This window comes from Chiloscyllium plagiosum, chromosome 11 (assembly GCF_004010195.1).
Source record: "Chiloscyllium plagiosum isolate BGI_BamShark_2017 chromosome 11, ASM401019v2, whole genome shotgun sequence".
Taxonomy (NCBI): Eukaryota; Metazoa; Chordata; class Chondrichthyes; order Orectolobiformes; family Hemiscylliidae; genus Chiloscyllium; species Chiloscyllium plagiosum.
Genome location: NC_057720.1, coordinates 7,056,462 through 7,071,271, shown reverse-complemented (window position 1 = coordinate 7,071,271; position 14,810 = coordinate 7,056,462). Strand labels below are relative to the sequence as shown.

Here is a 14,810-nt window from a genome sequence, read left to right as displayed (position 1 = left end):
CATATCAAGGACACGTCGTATCTGTTCCTTGAAAAAGTTCCACATTTTAACGACATCCTTCCCTGACAGCCTATGCTCCCAATTTATGCTCCTCAGATCCTGTCTTGCAGCATCGTATTTACCCTTCCTCCAATTGTAAAACCTACCCTGTTGCACGCACCTATCTCTCTCCATAACCAAGGTGAAAGTCACAGAATTGTGGTCACCATCACCAAAATGCTCACCCACTAACAAGCCCATCACTTGTCCCGGTTCATTACCAAGTATCAAATCCAATATGGCCTCCCCTCTGGTCGGACAATCTACATACTGAGTTAAAAAAGCTTCCTGGACACACTGCACAAACACCGCCCCGTCCAATCTACTTGATCTAAAGAGCTTCCAATCAATATTTGGGAAGTTGAAATCGCCCCTGTGGCTTCTGCACCTTTCCAAAATCTGTGTCCCAATGTGTTTGTCCACATCTCTGCTGCTATTGGGGGGGCCTATAGTAAACACCCAACAAGGTGACTACTACTTTCCTATTTCTGACTTCAGCCCATACTAGCTCCAAAGGCAGATCCCTCTCGAACTGCCTTTCTACAGCCGTTATACCATTTCTAATTAGCAACGCAACCCCCCCTCCTTTTTTACCACCCCCCTCTAATCTTACTGAAACATCTGTAACCAGGAACCTCCAACAACCATTCCTGTCCCTCTTCTATCTACGTTCTAGTCACATTCCAAAGTTGGCCTGTTGCTGCCATCTTTTCCCAGAGGCCTGTGATGAATTAAGTTAAAAATCACACAACACCAGGTTAGAGTCAATAGATAATAGGCAATAGACAATAGGTGCAGGAGTCGGCCGTGCTGCCCTTCGAGCCTGCACCACCATTCATTATGATCATGGCTGATCATCCTCAATCATTATCCTGTTCTTGCCGTATCCCCATAACCCTTGATTCCACTATCCTTAAGAGCTCTATCCAACTCTTTCTTGAAAGTATCCAGAGACTTGGCCTCCACAGCCTCCTGGGGCAGAACATTCCACACACCCACCACTGAAGAAGTGAAGACGTTTCTCCTCAACTCTGTTCTAAGTGGCCTACCCCGTATTTTTAAGCTGTGTCCTCTGGTTCGGGACTCACCCATCAGCGGAAACATGCTTCCAGCCTCCAGAGTGTCCAATCCTTTAATAATCTTATACATCTCAATCAGATCCCCTCTCAGCCTTCTAAACTCAAGCGTATACAAGCCCAGTCGCTCCAATCTTTCAATGTAAGATAGCCCCGCCATTCCGGGAATTGACCTCGTGAACCTACGCTGCACACCCTCAATAGCCAGAATGTCTTTCCTCAAATGTGGAGACCAAAACTGCGCACAATATTCCAGGTGCGGTCTCACCAGGGCTCTGTACAGCTGCAAAAGATTACAGTGTCATGCAACTGAAGCAATATATTGAACAAACCTGGATTGCTGTTGAATCTTTCTGAAACCTTCTGCTATAAATTCAGTGTGCTATGATCCTGCTCCACAGCCACCTGATGAATGAGCAGCACTCCAAAAGCTAGTGCTTCCAGATAAACCTGTTGGACTATAACCTGGTGTTGTGTGATTTTTAGCTTTGTCCACCCCAGTCCAACACCGGTTCCTCCGCATCATGTTTTGCATTAGCCAGTGGAATCAGTCCTGGAACTTCAGATTGGGGATGGGGTGTGTGGTGTAAAAGCAGCCCATTGTTCCCAGTGTTGTTTCATTCTCCCTCTGTCCCAGGGAGTGTGGCCTTTTTAAAAATTAAATCACAGTTCTGTTTGTGACCCATGCCTAACTGTTCACAGAATAAGCACAGAATTTCCTTGCAAAGCAATTCCTATATCTTACGGTCTTTTGGCAAAGAACCTGTCACTTGCTTCAGTGAAGTGGTTAGATTGTCCACCATGAAGTGGATAGAAGATGCGTAAAGAGCATGGTTGAGAGGAGGTATTATTGGGATGTCCTAGGTCATGACAGAGAGGGCCAGAGGACTTGGGAGCAGGTGAAGGGTCCATCATTGGACACGATCTAGGTACAGTTGCATTAATGGCAGGCGACCACAGTCCTGCTCGTTCATTAGAGAGAGAGATGACAGGGTGGTGGTATGTCCTGAGGGTCACCACACCTCAGGCAAGGAGCAAGGTGGGACCTTCATGATTACCTCAGCCTCGGTTTACAGTCATAACTCCACTTTGATGTCTGCATCCCCCTCTGTCCCACCACAAACCCTGACTTGTTTGACTCGCAAAAGCCCTTTCTCAGCTATGCTGTTTATGCAGCGTCTTCCAATTTCACAATCTCTCCCGTCTGGAAGGACAAGGACAGCAGATACATGGGAACAGCCCCACCAGTCAGCTCCCCTCTTAGACATACACCATCTGACTTTGAGCAGTATCATTGTTCCTTCACTGGGTCAAAATCCTGGAGCTCCCTCCCTTAACAGCATTGTGGGTGTCCCTACGCCACATGGGCTGTAGCGGTTCAAGAAGGCAGCTCAAGGGGCAACTAGGGACGGGCAATAAACGCTGGACCCAGTCAGTGACACTCACAGTTCATAAGCAAGTAGAAGAATGAACTAATCTAATGATATGTCGATGCAGAGTTGATGGGGAGAAACAGTCCCCATTGGAAGAAGCTGTGAGAATCAAAGGACACTGATTTAAAGCGATTAGCAAAAGAATCAAAGGTGATATGACAGGAAAAAAAAATCCTTTTTCTCTAAATGAGGACCTGGAATGTGCTTACTGAATGTGTGGTGGAGATGCATCCAATTGTGACTTTCTAAACGAGATGGTGTAATTATCTGAAAAGAGGAGAAAATTCAAGCTTATGGAGAAAGCAAAGAAACATAGAAAATAGGGACAGGAGTAGGCCATTCGGCCCTTCAGGCCTGCTCCATCATTCAATATGGTCATGACTGAACCTCCATCTCAGTACCCTGTTCAAACCATGATCTTTGATCCCTTTAGCCCCAAGAACTCCCTTCTCAGAAAAAAAGGAGGGGGGGTGCATTCCTGACTGCTTACTATTGCAGAGCACAGGCATGGTAAGAGTGGACCAACTGGCCTCCTTCTATCACTTAACCGTTCCCTGTTCCTCGTGAGAGAGCAACGCACCACAGTGGCTGGAGTGGACTGCCATCAGCTTGTAATTTTGCTGCTATGAACTTTGACACACTTCCTCCAAATGACCCAACGTACCCGTGCAATGTTAAAAGTGAATCCATGACTCTGCTTGGTTCTTTTAATCTCCCCGACCAGAAATGTCACCCTTGAATCTGTCCCGATGCCTCAGGAGAGAACTCCACGAGGTCTTGGTAAGTTAATGTTCTACCTTGGTGTATAAACGTAACTAACGCCATTTCTACTCTGGCAGGTCCGTAAAGAATACAGCAAGTGTTTCCGTCATTCACAGTGCTGCAGCGGGTTAACTGGTGACAGCTCCCATAGCTCTGCCAAGGCCTCGACGAGTAGGACCAGCGCTCGGTACTCCTCTGGCAGCCAGGTACCTCGAGGCACAATTACGGTGCGGAGGAGGAATTCTCCTCTCGGCAGAGGAGGATCGGGGGAAATTTAACGGAGGTGTACAAAATCACGAGGATTAGTTCCTTCCCCCTTTCCATGGGAATGTGGGCTTCACCAGCATTTGGTGCTTGTCCATTTCTGGACCAGCCATTTCAGAAGGGAATTAAGAGTCGCATTGCTGAGTTTCCAGAGTCATGTGTAGGCCAGGCCAGTTAAAGATGGCAGATTTCCAAATCCTTAGCATTAGGTTTGTTGTCATGTGTACTCAAGTACATGGGAGGGGAGGCTGATAGCCCAGTGGTATTATTACCAGGCTGTTAACCCAGAGACTCCTAGGACGTGGATTAGAATCACGTTTGAATTCAATAAAAATTTGGAATTCGGAGTCTACTGATCACCATGAATCCATTGCTGTTTGTTGGGAAAAACCCATCTGGTTCACTCATGTCCTTTAGGGAAAGAAACGGCCATCCTTACCTGGCCTGGCCTACATGTGACTCCAGACCCACAGCAATGTGGTTGAAACCTAACTGCCCTCTGGTCAATTAGGGATGGGCAATAAATGCTGCCTAGCCAATAGTGCCCTCATTTTCTGAAAGAAAATAAAAGTACAGGAGTACAGTGAGAAGTTTACAAATGTCGGCCAATGTGGTGTCACATCAGGGACAAAGTCCCCAGGTACAAATCCTAGATACAAAATAGAGCAATAAAGAAAAATAAGCTACATTACCTTATAATTATTTATAGTGTAAGTTAGAAGTTAGTAAGTTAGGGGCGGCATGGTGGCTCACAGCACCAGGGACCCAGGTTCGATTCCTGTCACAGGCGACTGTTTGGAGTTTCCACATTCTCCCAGTGTCTGCGTGGGTTTCCTCTGGGTGCTCTGGTTTCCTCCCACAGTCCAAAGATGTGCAGGTTAGGTGAATTGACCATACTAAATTGCCCATAGTGTGAGGTGCATTAGTCAGATGGAAATGGTTCTGGGTGGGTTACTCTTCGGAGGGTCGGTGTGGACTTGTTGGGCCAAAAGACCTGTTTCTGCACTGTAGGGAATCTAGTCTAATCTAAAAAAGTAAAAAATAAAGTTAAAAAGAGAAATGTTACTGTTTTTCTACAAAGTGCCTGGAGTAGATCAGTGCAGGGAGCTTCCACGTGATGTGACCAGTCGCACAAACCACTGAGCATCTGGGCCAGTCCCCAGACCAACAACCGTCGCTGGTCCACTCCGGGCACACTGGCTCTCTGAACCAAATGGTCCTTATGGCCATTGCTTTATGGTTATCACCAAAGATTTCTGGACTGAAATCTGATTTCCTCGTTTGCCTTGGTGGGATTTCAACCCAAGTCACTGTATTACCAGTCCAATGACAGTGCCTCTGTAACACCACTTTCCATCGGGTAGTACCCTCTGAATAGTGAGAGAGTCCATGGCTGGAGGGTGCAGGTTTATGAGGAACTATTCAGGGCGAGCGAGGTGAGGGAAATCTTTCACTCGGCGTGCTGCACCAAATAGGAATTCCCTGCCTGAAAGTGTGGGGTGGCTGTTTCAAGAGTAACGTTTGACCTAGTTGCCCGGGGTGATTGAGGCATGGGCAGCAAATGCCAGAGGGCTCAAACTACGTGAATAAGCAAACAGATCATAATGTGAATATACCTTCAAAAGGGTAAACTTTTGCAGAGCTCGGGTGATGGGGGGAAGGGGGGGGTGGTCAGGTCAAGTAGCAGACGAATCGCGAAACACGTTGGTTCGTACTTCCAGAGGGCTGACAGAGACACAATAGGCCAAAGGGCCTTCTGTCACCCGCAGTTCCATTTGGCGGGAGGCACTACACCAATTAAATAACCTCCTCTTGATTTTGTCACACCTACATCAGCAGAAATACTGGGACAAGATAGTTATGATGTAAATGCATGCTGGAACAGATTCAAGGGGCTGAATAGCCTTCACTTATGCCCCTCATCATATTACACTTGGTAAAAGCTTGATGATCCTTCAGTGTCACCACCCTTGATGTCCCATTGCATGTGTAACTGTTGATTGACTTGCCTGACTCTGCTAAAGCTTCCATGCAGCTTGTTTTGTGAATAGCTTATTCTGAAATACCTTGCTGATTTTGTAAGGTAACACATTCCCAGGGTTCATTCAGAAGAGGATTGATCTGATGCGCTGTTGGTTTCTGATGGATTTCAGTGAGTTCCTCCACCTACACACCACCACCAACGCTCCTTACTGCCCCCCATGGCTCAACAGTCTGTTACAGATGGAAGCTGAGTCAGAGCTGAGGGGGTCCTGGGTTCAATCACTGCCAACACTCGTTTCCATGTCGACCCTGACTTAAGGTGGCTTCTGTCAGTCTTGATGAGGCAGAGAACCAGCCACATACACTCTCTCTCTCAGTCTCTCTCTCCCCCTCTCTCTCTCTCTCTCTCTCAGTCTCTCTCTTACTCTCTCTCTGTCACGTGGGCTGGGCTGCAAGGTGCGGGGAGACTGAAGATAGGGCAGATTTGTGTCCCTCGTCATGCCTCTTATGGTCGATCAGCCCCAATAGCTGCATATTTGTCCTCTTTCGCAAGGAGTGGGGCAGGGGTGGGAGTGGCAACTTGGCAACTTGTCCAAGGGAATGGAAGGCAGGCCAACGTTGGTGGACTGCAACTCCAGGTGAGGGTGATCAGCTATCCTTTGGGGTTGGAAATTGGGCAGAAGAGATTTGGGGATGAATGGAAGATGTAACAGTAAGGAATATGCAAGTGTGTTGAGTGAAGCGTCTGTCAAAAAAAAAGTATTCTGCCTTCTTTACTGACTTCCTGATTTTACAACACGAAAGTAGACCCTGTCCTATTGAGATTTCCCTGGAAATGTCCCTGTCTATTGTTTTGGGGTTTACTGGATTCTGAGGATTGGCTTTGGCATGTAGGGCTAATCGAGGGGTGATCAACATTGGAGCGCCTAACTGCTGGCTTCGGGGAGGCTGGTCATCCAGCAGAGGAGAGCTGTGAGTTTCACCATTTATATTCTCAAACCCACTGTCCCCTCCCGAGCCCAATCTTACAGGCAATCATCTTCACCATCCTCCCCCACCTCCCCTCTCCCCGAACCCCCGATGTCGGTTTGACCACCCGTTGGTTCTGAGAAGGACTTGCTGAAATGGCATTCAGAGACGGATGGCTAAATTAATCCCAGAGATGAAAAGTTTGTCTTTGGAGAAGAGATTGAGAAGGTTAGGTCTTTAATCACCAGAGTTTCGAAGAATTCGAGGAGATCGAGTGGAGGTCTATAAGATGCGAAAGGGGATTGACAATGTAGAGATGGAGCAGATGTTCCCTCACGTGGGTCAATCTGGAATGAAAGGGCGATAGATTTAGGAGAAGGGGCAGCAGATTTAAAACAAAATGTGAGGAAACTCCATCTCTGAAAGGGTCCTGTGAATCTCTGGAATTCACTCCCCCAAGACTGTAGAGGATACTAAGACATTGAGTCAACTTGAGGAGGAGATAGAGAGATTTTTTAAGTAGTTATGGGTCGGAGGGTCTTGGGAACAGGCGACAAGGTGGAGTTGAGGCCAAGGTGAGATCAAAGTTGAGAGAGGTGCTGGAAAAGCACAATAAGTCAAGCAGCATCCGAGGAGCAGCAGAGTCAACGTTTTGGGCATAAGCCCTTCATCAGGAATTCCCATCATCAGGAATTTCCTGAATTCTTTGGAATTCCTGATGAAGAGCTTATGCCCGAGACGTTGACTCTCCTGCTCCTCGGATGCTGCCTGACCTGCAGTGCTTTTCCAGCCCCACACTCTTGACTCTGATCTCCAGCATCTGCAGCCCTCTCCTTCTCCACGGTGAGATCAGCCAAGATCGTATTGGATGGTGGAACAGGCTCAGAGGGGCTGAATGGCCTCATGTTCATATGGAATTCGGAACCCAGATTGGGACAGGATATAAGGAAGCAGGCTGAAGGCTCAGTTTGAGGCTGAGATGGCACAGGTGAACAGGATGTCATTTTCAAGGACCATGTCCTGTAACCAGCTCTGAATCAAAAGAAAAGCCAAAAGTGACAAGTATCTCCCAAAACCCAGTGGAGAAACCTCGAGGATGTCGCTTCCAGGGGGGAGTGCAGCCTGCGTGCTGTAATCTTGATGTGACTTGAACCGACAGGTCCTAGCTGCCCTCAATGGTGTTGAATCTGTGGAATTGTTTTGAAACAAAAACGCAAGTTGCTGGAAAAGCTCAGCAGGCCTGGCAGTATCTGTGCAGAGAAATCAAAGTTACCATTTTGGGACCGGTGACCCATCCTCAGAACTGATGGTAGCTAAGAAAATGTTAGTTTCTATGCAGACGTTAGGGTGGTGGTGGGTGGGTGTTGGATGGGGAGAGTGGAAGGAGTAAACGATAGGGTGGACATAGAGCCCAAAGCAAGAGCCCACAGTGGACAGACAAAGGAGTGGGTAACGATCTGGTTGGGAGGGTGGATGGCTGTTAGTGGGAGCTGTTGGTGGCTAATAATAGGTAGTGTGTAGTGGCAGGCTCTGTGATAACAAGACCTGGTGTGCATGGTGGGGTGCTGGGACATGGGAGAGTTCAGGCCCTAACATTTCTGAACTCGATATTGAGTCCAGAGGGACGCAGGGTCCCCAAGTGGAAAATTAGGTGTTTTGAAGGTCAGTTGGAGAGGAAGTAGGAAACAGTTTTTCTATTTTTAAGGGTCCTGCCTGAAATTTATCCCTCAACCAACACCACTAAAACAAATGATCTCCACAGTACGGTGGCTCAGTGGTTAGCACTGCTGCCTCATGGCGCTAGGGACCCGGGTTAGATTTTAGCCACGGGCGACTGTCTATGTGGACTTTGCATATTCTCCCCGTGTCTGTGTGGGTTTCCTCCGGGTGCTCCGGTTTCCTCCCACAGTCCAAAGATGTGCAGGTTAGGTGCACTAGCCATGCTAAATTGCCCATAGTGTTCAGGGATGTATAGGTTAGATGCATTTGTCAGGAGCAAATAGAGGATAATAGAGTAGGGGAATGGATCTGGGTGGGTTACTCTTCAGAGGGCTGGTGTAGACCTTTTGGGCCGAACGGCCTGTTTCCACACTGCAGAGATTCTGTGACTTTGGGTTCGGTGGTGTGTGTGTGTGTGTGTGTGTGTGTGTGGAAAATAAACACAAAGTACTGTGGGGCCTGCAGATGTGAGGTAAAAGCGGACAGTGCTGGAGACAGTTCAGCGTCTGTGGAGAGAGAAACAGGCTTCACTTTGGGAGTCCAGTGTAACTTTTCATCAGAACCGAAGAGGGCTGGAAAAGTATGGGTTTTGTACAGGAGATGGGAGGTAGAGCAAGTGAAACAGATGGGAAATGTGTCCCAGGGCAAGAGGCAAATTCGGGCAATAGAGAACTGATAAAGATAGGAGTAGTTTTAATGGTAGATACAAACAACACCTCCCATTAGCACTCCCTTTGTCCCTTGCTATGGAATATCTGTCCTGTTTGTTCCCCATTCTCCTCCACTTTCCTTATTTACAGCATTAAAAACCATAGTTTTATCGGCCCCTTTCAGTTCCAAAGAACAGTCATGCCAGACTCAAAATGTTAACTTCTGTCTGTCTCTACAGATGCTGTCAGACCCACTGAGATTCTCCAGCACTTTCTGTGTTTATTAACTTTCCCCATCCTCGGACATCATTTTGTAACATTCATGCAGAATCAATCATTTATTTTACTCGTTAAAAAGGAATTGCATTTCACGCCTGCTGCCTCTGTACCTTAACACTTAGTATTCATTCATTTATTCAGAAATGAATTGCCTAACCACAAACAATTCTTAGTGAGGTGGTTCAGTGGGAAAGATTTTTAAAAATTGTTTGAAGTGGGCATCACTGGCTGTGGAAGCATTTTTTCCCCATCTCTAATTGCCCAGAAGGGCCATAAAGACCTACATTACTATGGGTCTGGAGCCACATATAGGCCAGACCAGGTAAGGAAGGCAGTTTCCTTCCTGTAAGGGATATTCGAGAACCAGATGGGGTTTTCTCCCTTGACAATCAACAATGGTTTCATAGTCATTATTAGACATTTAATACCAGATTTGTTTTTTATTGAACTCAAATTACACCACCTGCTGTGGCAGGTTTCAAACCCAGGTCCCCAGAACGTTACTTGAATCTCTGGATTAATAATCCAGAGATAATATCACTGGTGGTGTGTGCCAGCTCCGTGCCCCAGCCTAGTTAAGCCAAAATCCGAGGTGCGCTATTCCATAGCAACACTGGAGGAGGAGGCTGTTCAGCCCCTTGAACCTGTTCTGCCATTCTGTTAGGTTGGGGCTTATTGTATCCAGTTTAGCTCAGCATCTAAAGCCTCTCAGTCCCATTTTTTGAGATTTTCAGTTGATCCCCAGCAATATGTTTTAGGAGGAAGAGTTGCAAATTGGCTCTACCTTTGTGTGGTTAGTTCTTGCCAGGACCATTGACTGTAGTTTTAATGTGATGCTCCTATCTTCTGAACTCCTCCTTGCCAAGGGACAGTTACAAGTCACCCTATTAACTCCTGTAGGATCACCCCTTCTCCTGTCGTTTGAGGGGAAATAATCTAAGCATTGCGAAAAACAAATTCTTCAAGGCATCTGTTCACTGGTGCATTCTCAGTGGTAAATCCCGTGCCCATTTTGAGTGCATTTGCCAATGAATTGGGTGCCAATCAGTCCACTGAGCTGGTCTCACTCTTCAACTCATAGATTCTCACGGAGGTCAGAGTGGAATGAGATCGAAGGATACAAATGAATCAAGATTATGTCTGAACATATAAATCAGGCATGGGTTTAGATTACTCTCACACCCCTCCCCCACCCTGAGCCTGCAGTCCTCTTCAATGAGGTCATGATAGATCTGATTACTCCATGTTCCTGCTTACCCCCCCACCGCTAGCCATGAGAACCTTGCATCTCCTTGCTACCCACGCTGCCTTTAAACTATTCAAGTATTCTGCTTTTGAGGAAGAGAGTTCCAAATATCTGTGACCCTCCTTTCCAACGTTGTCAGGAGTCTTTGGAAACGGATTGGTTCCCAGAGATTAAGCACTGAAAGCCTCATTGCGAACCTTTGTTTTGCTGAGTGATGTCAATGACTGTAGTGGTGAAGACGTGTTCCACATGGAGTACAAATTGTCGTTTCCCCCTTTGAAATTTGGCGTTCTTGCAATTTTGTACTGATGAGTCCTAAGATGAAAAACCTTCACACTGCGTCTCTTATCAGCAGTGCAATTATTTGAAGATAGAGCCTGTCCTCGTAGTTTTCCTTCATACCATTCGGGGAGTCTAACCTGTCACCCTCAGAGGAGAGTCAATCCTTCCAAATGTACGTGTGCTCATTTCTCGGGGATGGGGCAGCAGACCTTAGCAATGCAAATGCAGAGTTGGTGGAGTTGCTTATAGAACATAGAAAAGTACAGCACAGAACAGGCCCTTCGGCCCACGATGTTGTGCGATCGTATGCTTAGATCTTGAGCATTGCTGAGTGTAACAAATGCTTTCTCTGGACTCCAGGCTGACAGAAGCTATTAAAGGCAAATTTAGATTTGCTGTAATACCCTTGGTCTATCCAGAATTGCTTTGAGATGTGCATTGTTCTTGAGTTGACCAAGGAGCCATTTTTGGTCCCAGCAAGTTCAACAACTGGAATCAGAGAGGATAAGCCCACTAACTCATCTTCAGGGGATAGGCTTTAGATCAGCATGGTGCTGGAAAAGAACAGCAGGTCAGGCAGCATCTGAGGAATTCCTGATGAAGGGCTTTTGCCCGAAACACCGATTTTCCTGCTCCTCAGATGCTGTTGTGCTTTTCCAGCACCACTCTCATCTAATCTCGGGTTTCCGGCATCTGCAGTCCTCACCTTTGCCCCCCCCATCTTTAGGGGATGCTGATTGAGGGAGGAATGTTGGCCCAGATTTGACAGAGCAGTGCCATGGATTCTTTCACAAGCACCTGTGAACCATCAGAAGAGCTGAGACTGGAGCTTTTCCCTGGGAATGATCCCAGTAATGAAAGGCTTAACATGTGAGGAATATTTGACGACTCTGGGACGCGACTCAATGGAGTTGAGAAGGATGAAGGGGGATCTGATTGGAACCCACAGAATACTGATCAGCCTGGACAGAGTTGACATTAGGAAAATGTTTCCATTGGCAGGAGAGACGAGGACCCGAGAGTAAAGGAGAACCCTTTTAGAATGGAGATGAGGAGAAACGTCTTTAGCCAGAGAGTGGTGAATCTGTGCAATTCATTGCCATGGAAGGCTGTGGAGGTCAGGTTATTGAGTATATTTAAAGCAGAGATAGATAAGTTCCTGATTGCCAAGGGGATCAAAGTTTATGGGGAGAAAGTGGGAAAATGGGGTTGAAGAAACGATCAGCCATGATTGAGTGGCAGAGCAGACTCGATGGGCACGTGACCTGCCCTTATGTCTCAGTCTTAACACTCTTTCTGACAGTGTGGCACTCCCTCAGCAGCGACACTGGGCCTGCCAGGTTTGATTATGTGCTCAAGTCCCCAAATAGGATTTAAACTCATGGCCTTCTGTTTCTGAAAACATAAGTGACACCAAATGAGCAAATCTGTGACAGCTCTGTTCTTTCACCATGAGTGATAGAGCTATAAAGTGGCAGATTTCAAAGGGGATTCCATTCGGTGCTAGTGTCCAGCATACATATCCTTATCTGGTACAACACCATTAATGCTGGCTACTTTATCCCTACCTATTGATTTCTCTCAGCAATCTTCAACTTTATTTCACCAATCTGTGACTGAGTAGATGTTAACTGGACCTTCACTTTGTATCCAATTTGCAGTTCCTCTTCATGAGCATGCATGAGATTTTTTGTTTTTAATCTGTTCTTTCGTACATCTGTTCTCTGCTGTTCCATCTTGCCGATTCCAAACTCTACATCACATTGTTTATAGTAGTTTTCATTTCCGGCTCACAATGCTAGCCTGTGCCTTTACTGGTCCTCCATCTTAATCTCCAACCATGAACAACCTTTCAGTGCCACAGTGACTTGGCTGGTTGGCCTGGAGGCAGACAGGGGATCAGTGGTGTGGCGTTAATGTCACTGAGCAATCCCAGTCCAATCTCTGCTGACATGAGTTCAAGTCCCCTCAGAGCAGGTGGTGAAATTTATATTAAATTAATTAAAGCTGGTTTAATGTTGTTTGTCTTAAAAACCCATCTGGCTCACTAATGTGCTTTGGGGAAGGAAATCTGCCATCCTTGCCTGGTCTAGCCTACACGTGACTCCAGACCCACACCAATGGGGTTAAACGTAAGGAGCAGCTGAAGGCCACTCAGCTCCTTGAGCCTGCTGCACCTTTCAAAAAGGTTGTAGCTGATTTGATGCTCTTCAGATCTGCTTTCAGACCCCCTCCATGTTAGCCCTGATTTCCCCTACTGATCATGAATCTATTTCAGTCTTAAATGTACACAAGGACTTGAATCCTGATGTGGTGGAATTTGAATTCAATAAAAATCTGGAATGAAGAGTCTAATAATAGCCATGATTCAATTGTCAGGAAAAATCCATTTGGTTCTCTAATGTCTCTTAGGGAAGTAAGTTGCCATCTTTATTTGGGATTGGCAATAAATGCTGGCCAAGCCCTCATCTCATGAAAATAAAAAAGGAGTTCCAAAGACTCACAACCCTCTGAGAGAAGAAGGTCCTCTGTATTTCAGTCTTAAATTGGCGTCCCTTCATTCTGAGATTATGCCCTTTTCTCCTAGACTCGCCCATGAGGGAAAACATCCTCTCAGTATTGACCCTGTCAAGCCCCTGAGGAATCCTCTATGTTTCAATGAGGTCACCTCTCATTGTTCTAAACTCCAGTGAGTAGAGTCCCAACCTGTTTAACCTTTTACTCATAAGACAGTCCATTCATACCAGGCAAGAAACCCGAAGAACTGCAGATGCTGGAATCCAGAAATAAAAGCAGAAATTGCTGGAGAAACTCAGCAGGTCTGGCAACATCTGTGGAGAGAAAGCAGAGTTAACATTGCAAGTCCAGTGACTCCATGCCAGGGATCAGCCTACTGAATCTTGCCTGAACTGCCTCCAATGAAATGATTTCTTTACTAAAATAAGGGGACCAAAACTGCGCACAATACTCTAGGTGTGGTCTCACTAGCTCCTTGTACAGGTGCAGTTAGACGACTCCCTTCTGTCAACTACCCTCTGAGCAATTGGAGATAGTCTGTCCGTGCTGATCCAGCCTGTGATGCCACATCCGATGAGTAAATTGGGGTGGCATGATGGCTCAGTGGTTAGGGCAGCACGGTGGCACAGTGGTTAGCACTGCTGCCTCACAGCGCCAGGGACCTGGGTTCAATTTCCGCCTCGGGCGACTGCCTGTGTGGAGTTTGCACGTTCTCCCCGTGTCTGCATGGGTTTCCTCCGGGTGCTCCAGTTTCCTTCCACAGTCCAAAGATGTGCAGGTTAGGTGAATTGGCCATGCTAAATTGCCCATAGTGTAGGTTATTAGTCAGGGGTAAATGGAGGGGAATGGATGTGGGTGAGTTACTCTTTAGAGAGTTGATGTGGACTCTTTGGGACAAAGGTCCTGCTTCCACACTGTAGGGATTCTAATTCTAATTCAATTCTAAATCAAAAAGGTCTATATGCTGTTGCTGTTGCAGGAAAGGTTCAGATGAAAAGGCTCCATCAGCCCACTTGATGTTATCCCTTTCAAAATGTGCATTATTGTGATTGCTCTTCAGGGACATTAATGGTAACTGGAGGGTGTGCTGACAAACTTTGAAAGGTAGTTGAAATCGTGTATGGTTCCTCATCGACCAATGATCGTCACCATTACAGCCATCAGTACTTTTCTTCAGTATTTACGAATGAGAGGAACCGTATTGTTGAAGAGGAGAGTGTGAAACGGACTAGTAAGCTAGAGGAGATACATGTTAGGAAGGAAGATGTGTTGGACATTTTGAACAACTTGAGGATAGACAAGTCCCCCGGGCCTGATGGGATATATCCTAGGATTATGTGGGAAGCAAGAGAGGAAATTGCAGTACCGTTGGCAATGATCTTCTCGTCTTCACTGGCAACGGGGGTGGTACCAGGGGACTGGAGAGTAGCGAATGTTGTGCCCCTGTTCAAAAAAAGGAATAGGGATAACCCCGGGAATTACAGGCCAGTTAGTCTTACTTCAGTGGTAGGCAAAGTAATGGAAAGGGTACTGAGGGATAGAATTTATGAGTATCTGGAAAGACACTGCTCGATTAGGGACAGCCAGCACG

At 46.6% G+C, this 14,810-nt stretch overlaps 1 protein-coding gene across 31 annotated transcripts in view; it reads left to right on the top strand.

The window, feature by feature from the left end:
- Window positions 1–14,810, top strand: part of adgrl2a (adhesion G protein-coupled receptor L2a) — a 485,081-nt gene that overhangs the window by 442,107 nt on the left and 28,164 nt on the right. For all 31 annotated transcript variants that reach the window (XM_043698637.1, XM_043698647.1, XM_043698657.1 and 28 more), the window contains one exon: window positions 3,388–3,516. In XM_043698637.1, the coding sequence (XP_043554572.1) occupies window positions 3,388–3,516 (129 nt within the window). The remainder of the gene's footprint in view (window positions 1–3,387; window positions 3,517–14,810) is intronic.